Here is a 15,615-nt window from a genome sequence, read left to right on the forward strand (position 1 = left end):
CCCACCAAGACCGCCGGGATGCGGAACCTATCCGCCTTCTCTATCAGGTGGATGACCCTCCGGGTATTATCATGCGTTTGGCGGCCTTTGATGAAGCCCGATTGGTCCGCATGGATAATCGACGGCAGCAGGTCCTGCAGGCGGCTCGCTAATATAGCCGAGTAGAGCTTGGCATCGATGTTGAGTAAGGCTATAGGGCGGTATGAGGCACACCGCTCCGGGTCCTTCCCCGGCTTCGGCAGGACCGTGATCACAGCTTCCGCCAGGGTCCCAGAATTCACCCCAGGTCCAGCCATGTCGTTGAAGAGGGCGACCAGGAAGTCGCACACCTCCGTTGCATAGGTCTGGTAAAAGACAGCGGTGTACCCGTCTGGGCCGGGGGCTTTGTGTAGTTTCAGATTTTTAATAGCCGCGAGAACCTCCTCCCTCGTGATCGGAGCCTCAAGTAGATCATTCCAGGCCCCTGGCACCTGCGGAAGCGATAAGCGCTGCAAAAAAGCACGTTGATCAGCCGCGTCCAACTCTTCCCCCGCGTACAACGCCGCGTAGAAGCGGCCAAAGACATCAGCCTTCGCCCCGTCATCGTGCTGGAGCACACCAGCCATGTCTCTAATCCCACCTACGTATTCCCGCTCCCTCTTGTCCTTCAATTGCCGGGCAAGGTGTCTACCAATCTTGTTGCTCCCAGAGTAGGAGAGCCGGCCCAGCCGCAACAGTGTGAGTTCAGCCCTATTCGTGTAGTGAGACTTCAGCTTGCCCCGTACTGCCGTCAGGGGACGTAGGGTCACCCTCGATGGATTAGCTTTGTGTTCCCTCTCAAGCGCGAGTACCTCTGCCTCCAGCGCTTCCCTCTCCTTCCTACGTAAAGCGTTCAATTGGGAGTTGAGGCCCAGGCATGTCCCCCTGATCGTCGCCTTAAAGGCGTCCCAGGTGGTCATGAGGGACGTGTCCGAGGGAGGATTGCCATCAAAAAAGTCCCGGATGGCCTGACGCAAGGCCTGATGGGATACATCGTCGCGGACCAACGAGGCCGGGAAGTACCATTTCCGGTTCGCGGTGTCCGGCGGCAACCACCGAAGCGTGAGCACTAGAAGACTGTGATCCGAAACAGAAATCGGGAGAATGGCGGCATCTAAGATGTTCCCTCTAAGGGACTGGCTGAGGAAGACGTAGTCCAGGCGGGAGTAGGAGTGGTGCACATGGGAAAAGAACGTGTAGTCCCTCCCAGCAGGGTGAAAAAACCTCCAGCCATCCACCAGGCCCATCTCTTCCACCCCCCTCTGTGTACTCCCCGAGAAAACCCCGGTATCCGCCCTCCGACCCCCAGAGCTGTCCATCTCCCCATCCCAAACCAAGTTATAATCACCCAGCATGAATACAAGTCCTTCCGCAAAGTCCCCCACCTTCTCCAGTAGCTCCTGCAAGTACTTATTTTGGCCAGAATTAGGCAAGTAGAGCACCACAAACGTACACAACCTGCCCTGAATGTGCCCCTTGACCATCAACCACCGTCCTTCTCTATCAGTGCGGACTCCCACAGGTTGAAAATGCAACGCTGCCTTAAACATTAACGCCACCCCCCGATGCTTCGTGAAAGCTGAGGACCTGTACACAATGGGGTACGCCCTGTGTCGGAGCCGCATTTCATCCTTTCGAGCTAAATGGGTTTCCTGAAGCCCCACCACATCGAGGTGATGGTCTACAAGGTATTTCAGGACCTTCTGTCTCTTCTGAGGAGAATTCAAGCCCTTGACATTCCAAGTGCCTATACTAATCGGCATAATAAATACCTCCCAAAGAACTTGCTATCAGAAGTGCAAAATGGCGCCCAGCCCACCTTCCACCCCTCCCCCCCACCACGTGCTCCCAAACGCTCCAAGAGCAGTCGCAGTCTCAGCCCCTCTACAGCATGGCGCGCATTCCACCACTCATCCTCTACATTCATCCCAAAAGGCCTGCCGTCACGGCCCCCCCTCCCCAACCGTCCCCCAACCTGAGCCCCCCCGAACCAACACAGAACATTATACAAAAGTGGAAAAAAAAGTGCATAAACCATACTCAACAGGATCAGTAGGCCGAAGTCCGTAGGAAGCCCCCAATCGAGCGACAGGCCCGAGGAATGTAGCCACTATTCCCCTTGGCCGTAATCAAGGGCGTCTCCACCAGAGTACTTGCACACCCTTGATCAGAAGGCCCGAGCCTTCCCGGCGCCAATCCGCCGTGTTGGGGCTCACGCCGCCCCAGAGCTGAGCTGTGAAGCAGCCAACGTGGCCGAGGCCACCGAAGCGACCGCTGCTCCTCGTTCCTGCAGGCTGGTAGAGAGGTCCGGGCGCTGTCTCGCAGGGGATCCGGCGGGAGAGCGCCCCACCCTGTGCCAAGAGTTCGATCGGCGGCGCCGCCGAGACGGGGAGGCCGCAGTGGCCTGCGATGATGGAACATCCGCCAGTCCCAGGAGCTCTTTAGCCGCCTGAAGTGTACGCACTTGGGCCAGGCGGTTCTGCCATCTGAAAATTATTCTGAAAGGGTGCCCCCAAGAGTAGGCAATCCCCCTCTCTTTCAGGAATGCTGTGATAGGACGGAAGTCCCTTCGTTTCTGTAAAGTAGAGGCCGCTAAGTCCTGGAACAGCTGGGGACTATGGCCACGGAATTGCAATGAGTCGATGGTCCTGGCCTTCCGTAGTATTCTCTCCTTGAGTTGGAAATCGTGGACGCACACCAGTATGTCGGGGGGAGGACCCCCCCCTCGCCGCGGCAGGCCCACCCGGTGCACTCTGTCCATCCGTATCTCCGTCGTGTCCTCCTCATCTAGGACCCGGAGGAACAGCTCCTGCACGTAACCCCGGAGGTCTCCCGCCTCACCGTCCCAGGGCACCGCCCGTATACGGATGTTGTTCCTACGGGAGCGGTTTTCAAGGTCTTCCGTATGCAGTTGGAGGTCCAAATTCTGCTCGGTGAGGCGGATAATGTCTTGCTGGAGCATGTGAACATCCGTGGCGACGCTCAAGTCCCTGTCCTCCAGGGTCGCTACCCTCTCGCCTATGCCGTCCACATCCCTCCGCACCTCCCGCAGGTCGGAGGCGAGCTGCGACCTGAGTTCCGATATGTCCTCCTTGATGGAGGCAAACAGCTCCGACATGAAGGCCTTCGTCACCGGAGCGTCTTCATCAGATTGCCTTGACGACCCACTTGCTCCAGGGGAGGCCGGTTGTTGGGAGGCCTTGTCCTTTCCCTGGTTTCGTTTGCGCTGCACTGTGGACATGACGCCCCGCGTCGACTCCACGTGGCCGAGGAGGTAGCGGGGGCTGCAGGCGGGCCAAGCTCTCGGTTCCTTCCTTCACCAGTCGTTTCCGGGCACCTCGCCCCAGGCACTCGATTGTGAGCGTCTCTTTTTTCCCAGGCGGGAGCTCCAGGGGTCCAGCGACCCGGCCCCTCGATCCTCCAATCCTCCGCCACCAATGAGCGGTAGATTCACTCCCGTGCTCCGTTGTCGTCCGGCTCCGTGCGGCAAGCAGGCCCTAGGCTCGGATAGTTCAAACAGGCCACAGGCGCCACCCACGTGGGGGACCAGTCGACGGCGTTAGCAGTGGGCCACTGGTTGTGCAATGGCGCTACTCGGCCAGGGATCCTCTCACAGGTGCGGCGGGGTAAGAGCCGGGTCTCGCCGATAGAGCCTCCCTCGACCAACTCCGGTCCGCTCAGCCGTCCGTTTGCTCCAGCGCCTGCAGGCGGATCTAAGGCCCCGCCCCTCGACCACGCCGGGCCGCGACGGTTGGAAAGCCCGGGGTCTCACAGGCCGCAGGTTGCGAACGTCCCCGCTGGCGCTCTGGGGGTCACACCGCTCCGGGGACCCCGCCAACGTCCGCCGCTCTGCTAGGCGAACGTCTCTGCCGCCGTAGGGGCTCGTGGGTACCCCCAAAGTCGTGCTATTAGTTGCTATGTTGGATCAGCGCCGGAGCGGCACGAAAAGGCGTCCTACTCCGCCGCCATCTTGGCCACGCCCCGATTGGCAAAAATCTTTATTGCAATGTTTCTTACAGGTATATTTCCAGAGGTTTGGAAAAGGGCTGCAGTTCTTCCTCTTATAAAAAAATCGAATCATGATCCCCTGGGCACTAATAATTATTGTCTTATATTAAGGCTTTCCTTTCCACCAATTTGGTGGAAAAGGCTATCAATTTACAGCTGGTATCCTTCATTGAGCAGAACAACCACTTGGATGTAGGCCAATTTAGGTTCAGAAGTGGACATGGCACAGAGACAGCCCTTATTGTTGCTATGGAGGAAATCCGATCCACCTTGGACACAGGTGGGGGAGCAGCCCTGGTCCTGCTGGACCTTTCTCCTGCTTTCAATACCTTTGACCATAAATGTTTGGTCGAATGGCTGAGCACGCTGTAGGTTACAACTGTGCATTAGCACTACTTAAGTCCTCTTTAACTAATAGAGTTCAATCAGTAAGCGTAGATGACTTTACTTCAGAGCCTTACACCTTACCTTGCAGTGTTCCCCAGGGTTCATCATTAAGCCCATCCCTGTTGAACATATACGTCACCCCTCTGGTGGCGCTCATTAGATCATTTGGGTTTTTATCAGTGTCCTACGCTGATGATACCCAAATTGTGGTTACCTTTTCATAACGTAGATGAATCCTTTAGAAATTGCATGTCTGCTGTCAGCAATTGGATGGGCAAAAATTGCCTTAAATTAAATGTAGCCGCAACAGAGGTGACATTTTGTAGGCATAGTGCATTCTTCTGGACTCCTTCTTGGTGGCTGCAAGACTTGGGAACTCTTCCAGTCCCGAAACATAAAGTAAAAATCTGGGAGGCAATCTGTGTAATAAACTAACCTATAAAAGCAGATCAATGCGGTCATTTCCTCATCATTTTGTGTTTTAAAACCTTTGAAGAAAGTAAGTCACCTAATTCTCTTAGACCTATTAAAACAGTATTCTCGCACAGGTTCTCTCTCACATTGACTAATGTAATGGACTTTATCTTAATCTGCAATTAAAGATGATGTCAAAGTTACAAACTGTGCAAAACTCGGCAGCTAGAATGCTCCTAAACTACCCAAATTTCATTTTTTCAACCCAAGCCCTGAATAAGCTTCTTTGGCTCACTGTAAAGAAGCGAGCCACCTTCAAAGCACTCTGTACAGCTTTCAAAGCCTTAGCTGGAACAGGCCCTAACTACATCAAAAAGGAGTTCAGATAGTACATTCCTAACACATCCCTTCGATTTAGCTTTAGAAAAAAATTAGTCTTTCCCTGTCATAAGCAGGTCTCCTGGGGTGGAAGACATTTTGTTAGAAACACTGCACTACAATGGAATGATTTGCCTATAGACATAAGCAGTCTTTACTCTCATCTTCAGAAAAAAAATTAAAACATTGCTGTATAGCTAGTAAATGTGCGCTATTCTTAGTGCTCTATAAAACCAAAAAATCAAATGAAGCTCTCATTACACCACGCAAGCAGAGTCAACTCTTTTTCGCTTAACCGCCTTGGCCCGAGGCTGTTGAACACTCTTCCTCTGGAATTAAAATCACAACCCTCTATTGGTTCTTTCAGGAAGGCATTAAAAACATGGCTTTTCGCAGAGACTTATCTGTAAGTTGGTTTCCGGTACATATGTTTTCTTTTATTTCTGTTAGGCGCCTTGATGCCCACGGGCTAAGTTTGCGCAATACAAGATGTCCTTCATTCATTCATTCATTACAGAAGTCCGAGGGGGGGGGGGGAGCTGGATGGTATTGGCTGCGCATCTGCGTCAGGAGCAGTCGCACGCAGCGATACCAGCCATCAGGTTTATGTGTGCTCCTCATTGACATGCATGACATATTGAGAGAATTCACTACTTTTTGTGAGACCCTCTACTCCTCAAGCAAGCCGGACCATACAGCCCTGGAACAGGCTTTTATTGTGGGCCTTACCCTACCGGACCTGTCATAAGAACAGCCACAATTACTTTGGTGCTGATATTAGTGATTAGGAAATTACACAGGCCAATGATGGGATGGTGACTATGAAGGCCAAGGAGACGACGGTCTTCCTATTGAATTCTATTAAATCACAAAACCCCTGATAGTGCCTCTACCGGGCAAACTATTCAAAGAGATCTTCACCACCACGTTTCCTCTTCCAGATTTAAAGTGGGTGTTTATCTCCGAGATCCTCAAACCTGCCTGAGATTCGTTTCAATCACCCAATATTACTCATACACAAATATAAAGATGATGGCAAAGGTTTTGGCCAATAGACTCACAGTCTACTACTGATCCACTCGTCACAGGTTTGGTTTGTGCCTGGCCGTATTTCAGCTAATCAGTACACTCTCCCATCTATTGTGGGAGGAGCAGAAAGATCACTATGAGAAGGTGCTCCTCTGTCTTGACGCCTAGAATGCATACGACAGGTGGAGGTGCCATACCGTTTCCAGGTGATGGATGCCAGGGGCCTGTAGTGTTGGGCCTTAGGCTCATAATACGGCGTTAAATGACGCAGACACTGGGTAGTGAGGTGCAGAAACTTGCCACGAGCACGTGCACTCGGGCCCTTTTACGTGGCACCCGTGATGGATGGGTGTGAGAGTGCAGTGTGTCCAGCCCTATAGGGAGTGGCTGGAATAACAACTTCCTGCGGAACACTAGAACGTGTCTCGCAGGACACTACATTCCTCCCTAACTTTATTGAGGAACAAACAAAGTGTTTGATCTGCTTGGATCAATGTATAACTCTATCACACTTAAAGGAAGGATTTCAGGACATTCTATATACCCCCAAGATATGCTGGTGAGTTTTCAGAGAAATTATTTTAACTTGCATCTTTGATGAAGATGAAGGCTCCAACACCATTGGTGCAGGGAGAATCGAAATAGTTGTTCAACGAGGATAACTTTTAACGTTTAACATACATTTGTCAGGAAAGGGGTGAATAGTGTTTTAAATATTACACTGTAATCAATTAAAAGGTAAAATATCTAAAATGTTAGTTTTAATATAGTTATTTGACCAGGGTTAATCATTTTTATTAGGTTTCCTTTTATAATGGGGGTTTTGGGATAATGTAATTTTTTACAAACTAATATGTAATAATATGACATTATAATTCTGACACGTTTGTAATTTTTTCAAAATCAATTGTTCTGTTGCCAGCGCTGTGAATGCACGGCGTGATTCTGGCTTCGTCCTAAAGTACGTTCCCCGTATCAGTGTGCTATAAAAGGTGCATGTTTCATTAATGCAAATGTCTACAAATTGAGTTATTTACGGGTACTCATTTTATGATTTCAAGAGTCTGGGCTGTATTTGAGAGTTGTCCAGGTGATTGTTTTCAAGGTACATGGGTCTAAAATAGGAGAATTACAAAACATCTGCCAGGGGCAGATATTTACCAGCCATTGGTTCATGATTTTAGAGAGGCTAATGAACAAAAGTAGTCAATTTGGTAGTCTTTTACAGTTAGAGGTTAGGGCCAGGCATACAAATTGGATGCTCTTGCTGTGTTGTCAGTACCAGATTTTTCCATCTTGAGTCAGCGTAGGGACAGGACAAGTTCAACTGTTTGCTCAACAGAAAAGCATTCTCAGGTGTGAGACTTGGCCACCATTGTGTAAGCTGCAGAGGGAGGGAAGGGGCGTCTGTGTGTTCTCTCACAGTCCAGACCTGATCAACTTTTCCTGGAGAAGAACATTATACAGAAATTGCCCCTTCTCAGGTTTTTGCTTTCTTCATGGAGTTACGACTGGCAGTGGATATTGTACGCCGGGCTCCCAGCCTGCAGCACACGCTGGGCTTTGAATAGGCTGAGACAGGCATTGAAAAAAACAAACTTTGAACTGAAGTGATTTTATAGTGAGGTGCTAAGACCTTATCTTTTCTTTTTGTTAAATCCCAGCAATTTACTGTCAAAACCAATGGCTAAAGTGAAGTTATAATTCAGTGTTGGACTTCGAAACAAGCTGTTAAAGATGCCAAAAAGCACTGAAATATGCCAGGATTGTACTCGCATCAGGCACTGCCTATGACCTACCATATTACATCCCTCGTGACATGTTAAATGGCATGATTGATTATATCGCTCATGACGTCTCAGGCATAGTCTCCAGCAAGACCCTGCATCCAGTCTGCAAGAAGACATTGACTCAGTGTATAGGATCCAACAAGGTCTTGCACCCAACCCTCCACAAGCATTAGACCTTCACTGCACAAGATCTTCAGAAGTTCTTAGGATACGTTTGACACCATTCTCAGCCTTCATCCAAGGTCTGCATTCAACCCTCCCCAAGTGGCCAACCCCTGCTTTGCACAGACTTTGAACATACACAGTGGAGGCCTGATGTCACACAAACCCTGCATCCAACATACACTAGTGGTTGGATGATGTGCTTGTCTTATGGTCTGAACCTGTGCCAACTATACACATGTTGCAAATCCCTGCTTTGCACAGACTAGAACATACACAGTGGAGTCTGTATGTAAGGCCTGCTGTCACACCAGACCCTGCATCCAACATACACTAGTGGCTAGGTGGTGTGCTTGCACTACGGTCAGAAACTGAGGCAACCCTCCACGTATTGGCAATCCCTGCTGTGCATTGCCTTTGGCCGTGTGTAGTGGGATGATGGCTTTATGGACTCATCCGTGGTCAAGCCCTACACCCATGCCTCATGTCCACAAACTCCCTACTTGCTCAGCCTGCAGCCCTTAACATTAATCGTAGACCGAGGGGTCTATTGTTCAATGATGTTCAGTGGCCAACTGTATGCAAGTGGCCTACCCCTAGTGCACCCATCCTTTGAATTAATACAAAGAAAAACCAATTACTTCTATCAAAAGTGATGCCCTTCTTAAATATGTATTTTCTTTTGCATCTTTCAATAGTTTGCAGGCAGCTTATAAGAGTCGAACCGGCATCAATGTAGGTTGTTGGATTAGTCCTTGTTGACAAAGCCTATATAGCACACTGTCATAATCATTGGCTCTACTAATTAGCAAATTCAACAATGTGGTTATTTAAATATAATCTGTGATGACGTCAATTATGTCATTAGGGGCCATATGTATCAAGCAAAATTGCATTCGCAATCGCCGAAATTCTGCGAATTTCGGCATTTGCGAATGCAATTTTGCCAAATGGTATGTATTAAAGCAAAATAAAGAATCACAAAATGTGCGATTCCTTATTTTGTGATTGCATGTAAGACATAGCAAATTTTGTGATTCCTTAAATGCAATGTAAGAAGCACCCAAGTTGTGCTATTTCTCATTAAGAAATCGCAAATTACAACCAACTTGAAGTTGGTGGAAATTTGCGATTTCTTTCACAAATGCACTTTTTGGCATTTGTAAAGGTGCCATATGGCGCACATACATGTCCTTAGGGCATGTATGTGCGCCATATGCGCACACATGTAAATTTCAGGGGTGCATCAGGGCGTCCTTATGACACCCTTGAAATTAATCTCAATTTGCGATTCTCAAATCGGGAATCGCAAATTGAGAATAACTTCCCATTCATTCCTATGAGCCTCTTGGCCCATTGAAATGAATGGGAAAGTATTCCTTAATTGCGATTCGCAATTTGCAAATCGCAATTAAGGAATATTAAGAAATTGCAAAAAAATTGCGATTTTTTTACATACTTCCCTATTTGCAATTCTCAAATAGCGATTTTTAAAAAATCGCTATTTGAGAACCGCAAATCAGAATGTTGATACATATGACACTTGGTATGTTATGGGTGATGTAATACGTGTGATCATAAGCTGTGCGTGATGAGGCGCAAGTTATAGTTTTAGTTCACGAAACCATCACTGGTGTATTTCAGTGATTTATGTTTTTTTTAACATTTAGCTCGTGTCTCATTCCAACACTTAACTATAACATCATTTCAGTGAATATATATATATATTTGTTCAGCAGCTCACATGGAGAGCTTGAGGACAACTGAGATGCAGGAATTCAATGCCACTTCCTATTTATTGATGATGCAAAGTGTCCGACACGTATTTCGATGTGTCTGATTTGCAGTAAAGTCATGTTATTACGATACCAAATGCTATCATCAGTTCGTACATGCTATCCTTTCTATTAAAACCATTTAAATTAAAATGCATTGAAAACAAAAGCATTACATGGTCAAATCCCTTTACAGTATGTGTCATTCATACCAGCTGAGTTTCCAAATGGGAAAGAATAATGTCTTATAAACGAGAACCACTGTATTTTCGAGGCAACACTGGTCCTGAGTTATATTGCCTAATCTCTAAAAGAAACGCTACGAATCTAGGGGCAGATTTACAAGCCCCTTGCGCCACGTTTACGCCGCCTTGCGTGACGCAACAGCGGCGTAAACGTGGCGCATCCCTGCGATGCATTTACAACGCGATGCATCTAGGGAGATGCGTCATGTTAAGAAGCCCAGCGCCACAATGGGGGCGTTCCCACGCAGGGTGGGAGTTCCGGCGCCTGTACGCCTTGCAAAAGTGCCTGCGTGAAATCTACAAGATTTCACGCAGGCACTTCCGCGCTGATGCTACGTCAATTTGTTACGCCTGCTTGAAGCAGGCGAAATGACTGACGCAGTATGTTAAGTATTGGGCGGCCCTGAGCATTGCTAGAGTTGCGTCACACTTGCGACGCGACTCCAGCGATGCGCCGCCCTTACGTCACAAGATGAGTCACGCATCTGCCTACCCTTGCGCCATAGCGCGCCGCATTGTAAATGCGGCGCATCTGCCGTGACGCAAGGGTAGTTTTGCGTGACGCATTTGTTCTGGCGCATCTCTGCTGATATGCAGAGATGCGCCAGAACTCGTAAATATGCCCCAGAATGTTTTATACGTGCGTCTTTAAAGCTTCTGTTTATATAAATAAATAACATTTATTACAGTGTACTCTACAGTATTGTACTGTACTGCAAGGATGAATAATATGTCAGTATCACACAAAGCATGATACCGTCGGGCATAATTGTTTTCAACATTTGCTTTCTTTTTAGAGGACACCAGCATCAGATCCTGTTTTGAAGTGACTACAATGTGTATTTCGGATCCCCAGTGCAACAGAAAGTTAGCTTCTCAACTCGCGGATTGTTCAAAGGAAGCAAAACGTTCGTGCAACCGCGCCTTATGCCTGGCATCTATCAGATCTTTCTATGAAAGCATGCCTTTTAACGTGGCACAACTGTTTGCATTATGCGACTGCGATGAAGCTGACGCCCTGTGCGAAGAGGCTAAAAGAGCGTTTCACAGCAAGCCGTGTGCCGTTTATAGGTATCCAATACCATCCTGTCTACAGAAGATTCAACGCTGCCTTGGGGACACACTGTGCAGGTTCGTTCTTGTTGGCACTGCATTTTGTATGTCTGTAGCTGTGACTTTCTTTTTAGTGATTCAGCGAGTTAACACGTTATTGTCCCGAGTTACGTATTTGGTTCACCTGATAATTTGTGACAGGAGCAATACGATTCAAACATGTAGTAGAATGGATCTCGTATAACATTTTGACATATAAGTTAATATATAAATCAATCAATCGAATCGAAAAAGAATTCCTGGTGATCAAATAGACATTAAGAATTAATCTGAGTCAACATTGTTTATGAAGCAGGTTTGAATAGTGAAAAAGCGAACCACAGATTAGGAGTTTTAATAGTATGTACGGTCAAGGCTTTAAGTGGGCCGGGTCCTGCCGGTGTTCAGCACTGGCAGTTCTAACAAGCATTTGCAATGCAATCGTTCTCGCCTTTGGGACCTTATATGTATTTAGCTATGTGCACATTAGCCTGGGTGCTGAAACATCTACTGCACTACATGGGGGGAAAATAAGCATTCAATTGCATGACACGCCAGGTATGGGAACACATGGAGAGAAATATTGCCTTTCAGTGGGAAATAGTGTAGTCCAAAGCTCTGTTTTTAATATAAAATCAGGGCCTTCGGTGGTCATATCACTGAAAATACGAGATTTGAAAAAAATATTATTCTCCACTGGTGCTCATGGAAGACAATTTCTATGGTCTGGAATCTAGAGAATGCTAAAGTGATTCTCGTATTTTACTGACTTCTGCTGGTCTTTTTCTATCAAGAAAGGTAAATAGAGGCAGTTACCAGAAAAATTAAAGAAAGTCCCTAAACAGCTAAATAGAGGCAGTTGAACAGAAACAAAAAGTCCCTAAGTGGAAGCAGAAAAGTCCTAGTGCCGATCTCTAGAGCCCACAAAGTACATACACATATAAGTTTATGCTAAAGTATATACTAGAGGTCTTAAATGCTCAACCTAAAAAGCAGGTGCAGAGACAGGCCCCTATTGGCTCTCCATTTTTGCCCTCACTCTCGATGAACGAAAAATCATCTCTTCAGCAGTAATACCCTTTTTTGCCTTTGAGGTAACTTCAACGAGACTCCTTATAGTTCTTTCACAGTCTCATCATTCTAGAATAGAATCATTTTCAATGCTATATGCAAGGAAGCAACAGTTATTGCTATTTTTTTCTTATGCAACTAACAATCCTTGGCAAAACCAAAAGTCCTGGCCTGTTGTATATATAATGTTACTTGTTATAATAAATATCTGGATACAATGATAGAAACAACAAATTACTAGTCGGTCAGCACACTATGCTAAGCACAATGTTTTAGTGTAGGTGTTTTTAAGCCATGCCCTTAATTACATCGGCCACGCCCCTTTGAGAGACCCCCCCGTTTTTTCCTTACACTGAAAGCCCTGAGTATAGTCTCTGCGAAATGTATTGCTGCATAATTTTCACCTTTGCACCTTGAAGAGTCGAAAGGTCATACAGGCTTATGCATAATGTGCGCGGGTCCAAAGGCTAAAATTGGGTGTAAAAATTGTCTGATGAATTATGAAAATACTGCTACAGGCAGAAGATTTGCATTAGCTTGGCGGAACTCAGCACTATCACAAATTGTGTGCTATTTCAAGAAGACTGAGGTCGCTGCTCTGCTAAAATATTTTAGAATCATAAAGAGAAGGAAGGAGATGCCCTGTACTAAATAGTTTTTCTTTAAGTTGTGTCTTAAACAGTCTTTTAAAATACCAGTTACTTTTGATTTATTTTACCGGTGTGAAATAAATCTATTGTGATGGGGTATTTCATACAGCTTTCAGGGACAGATTTGAATTTCTCTGCCATTATCTTGCATCTACGTGCTTGAATCATGTGCGTACCGTACATATATATTGGGTATGCACCTGTTACAATGCATTTTTTACAACGCACTACCACTACAACGCAGGCATTACAACGCATACCATTACAACGCATTGCGCTGGGGGGCGCTCTAGGATAAGAGGTAAGTTAATTTACTATCCAACACCTTCCCTAGGGTCCACGGGGACTGGAGTTAGAATAGTAAATTATACTTACCACTATCCAGCACCCCAAAGCGCTATGCGTTGTAATGGTATGCGTTGTGAATACCGCGTTGTAATGGTATGCAGAGTAAAAGTATGCGTTGTAACGTCATACATCCATATATTGCTACAGTATGCTTGCAAATAATTTGGTCATAGTAATGGATGAAGACTGCATTATGTGGGGGCAGAGACGCAGGGTCCTGTTTTCTGTGATAGGACTCACATTAACTGAGGATTAGGCTCTATGCTTGACATTACGTTTCAGATTGCATTCTACATTACCCTCTCTCTTGATTGTTTAGTCATTCCAAAGGCCGTATTATGGAAGTGCCAAGAGCGCAACGGAAATTTGTGCCCCCTTGCACTGCCCTGGGGCATTTTGGTATTACAGAAGGGGCTGCAGATGCATGTGTGACCCCTTTCTGTAAAGTCGATAGCACACAGAACGTACTATACATACAAGCATCCTCCTTGCCATTGTCATATAGGCACATTCTGCATGTCAAATAAGAACTCTCATGCCAGGTATAAATGTCCCATGGTATTTAAAAAATATCCAGACAGTAAAAGGACTTTTCCTGCCTCATATGAGCTCTTCCCTTCATGTATGAACTGGCAAGACTTAAGAAATATCCCACCGCGTAACAATTGCCCTGGCCATATAAATATTCTAGCAGCCATCTAAGACTTGTCACCACAATGTATGAACTGTGCGTACAATTGGTCAATGTTAAAGTAAAATAAAAAGAAAACCTCCTTACCTGACACAAGGGGACTCATCATGTTATCCAGTACACTCAATAGATCTCACTATGCATCAGTACTCTGCATCAGTACTCTCATCCCACCCACATGAAACCATGCACACTCCTGACCATCAAGTTGGCAAGACCTTTTGTTTTCAAAACATAACATAACCTCTTAAGAAGGCATTTTATTTCTTCTTTTAAAAAAAAGGCTAATCTTGACCCTCTCCTAGCTTCAGAACCCTATCACTCGTTTAGCAGCAGTGACTTTTAATATGGAGTTTAATTATGGAGGTCAAAAGTGAATTATTTTGAAAAATCTTCTATATAGTTCAGCGCTATATGTAGTGCACTAGAAGATAACTTAATTTTGCATTGGATAAAGAGATTTCTTCCCAAGCAGCAATGATCGCCAGCTTTACTCTGTCAAAACTGGTGGACGGCACAGGTAGGCAAAGGCCCTGGGGAGGGATTCAGCACCATGTTGTTTTCATTGAAGCCTTCCTCCACACTGCAGCACCAAAACCATGCAAATGTGGCATTCTCCTGTCTGGACACTCCGAAAACAAAAGTCACTTAACACTTTTTGAAAATGTGTGAGTGATAGAATCCTAGATCAGTGAAAGTGCAAGGACTATTCACTTTTGGATTATAGTCAGGGCCAAAGAAATTACGAGATTCTGAAACCATGGCGTTATCTACATATTATAGCCTTATAGCCCGCCGTAGCGGGCTATACCGGCTATTAAAGGTCTGCTGAATCGTTAAAGGCCCGAGCCAAAGGCGAGGGACTTTAACGAGACAGCGGGACAGCAATCGCCTTTGGGCAGCAATCGCGCTATACAAATCTATATACAATACAATACAACTAAATGCCGGTATAGCCCTGCTACGAAGGGCTATAAGGCTTTAAAAACATTCTGCCACTAGAGGGCAGAATGTTCTAACAAATAAACGAAGGGTTCTCGAAGCTCGAGGGGATATAAATCCCCTCGACCTTCGAGAAGCCTTTATAGAACATTGGAATGTTGCTCTGCGGGCCTTTACCGGCCCGTAGAAGCAGAGAGCACTCCATTGTCTGCAATGGAGCTCCCAACATTCCAATGTTCTAATATGTATTAGTCCCATTTATCACATAATCCTTCATCAGCTGAATTAATCTGCAGATTTTAACAAAACAATGTTTCGAGCTTAAACGGATCCAAAATTAATTAAACCAATAGTAAATGCATTTGAACTGCAGACGGTGTTTAAAAAGAAGTCTGGGGTCTACTCTCTGACTCTTCCGCCTGTGTCTTGTATCCCTAAACCCAGAATTTACCAGCAGGTAGGATCGAGACACAAGAGGTGGCTAAAACAAAGGGGGAATTGACCATAATGGGGCTGAGTAGACCCCCCCTTGACCCCCTAGGTTTGATGTGGGGGCCATAAAAGGGCCCCGCGGGGCAAAAAAAAAAGGAGGTCTGTCATAAAGATGGTGTCATC

At 46.4% G+C, this 15,615-nt stretch overlaps 1 protein-coding gene across 3 annotated transcripts in view; it reads left to right on the top strand.

Annotated features, from left to right (window-relative positions):
• The window catches only part of GFRAL (GDNF family receptor alpha like), a 772,441-nt gene that overhangs the window by 444,240 nt on the left and 312,586 nt on the right, over nucleotides 1–15,615 (top strand). For all 3 annotated transcript variants that reach the window (XM_086926442.1, XM_086926445.1, XM_086926444.1), the window contains one exon: nucleotides 11,004–11,337. In XM_086926442.1, coding sequence (XP_086782568.1) covers nucleotides 11,004–11,337 — 334 coding nt within the window. The remainder of the gene's footprint in view (nucleotides 1–11,003; nucleotides 11,338–15,615) is intronic.

This window comes from Lissotriton vulgaris, chromosome 6 (genome assembly GCF_964263255.1).
Source record: "Lissotriton vulgaris chromosome 6, aLisVul1.2, whole genome shotgun sequence".
NCBI lineage: Eukaryota > Metazoa > Chordata > Amphibia > Caudata > Salamandridae > Lissotriton > Lissotriton vulgaris.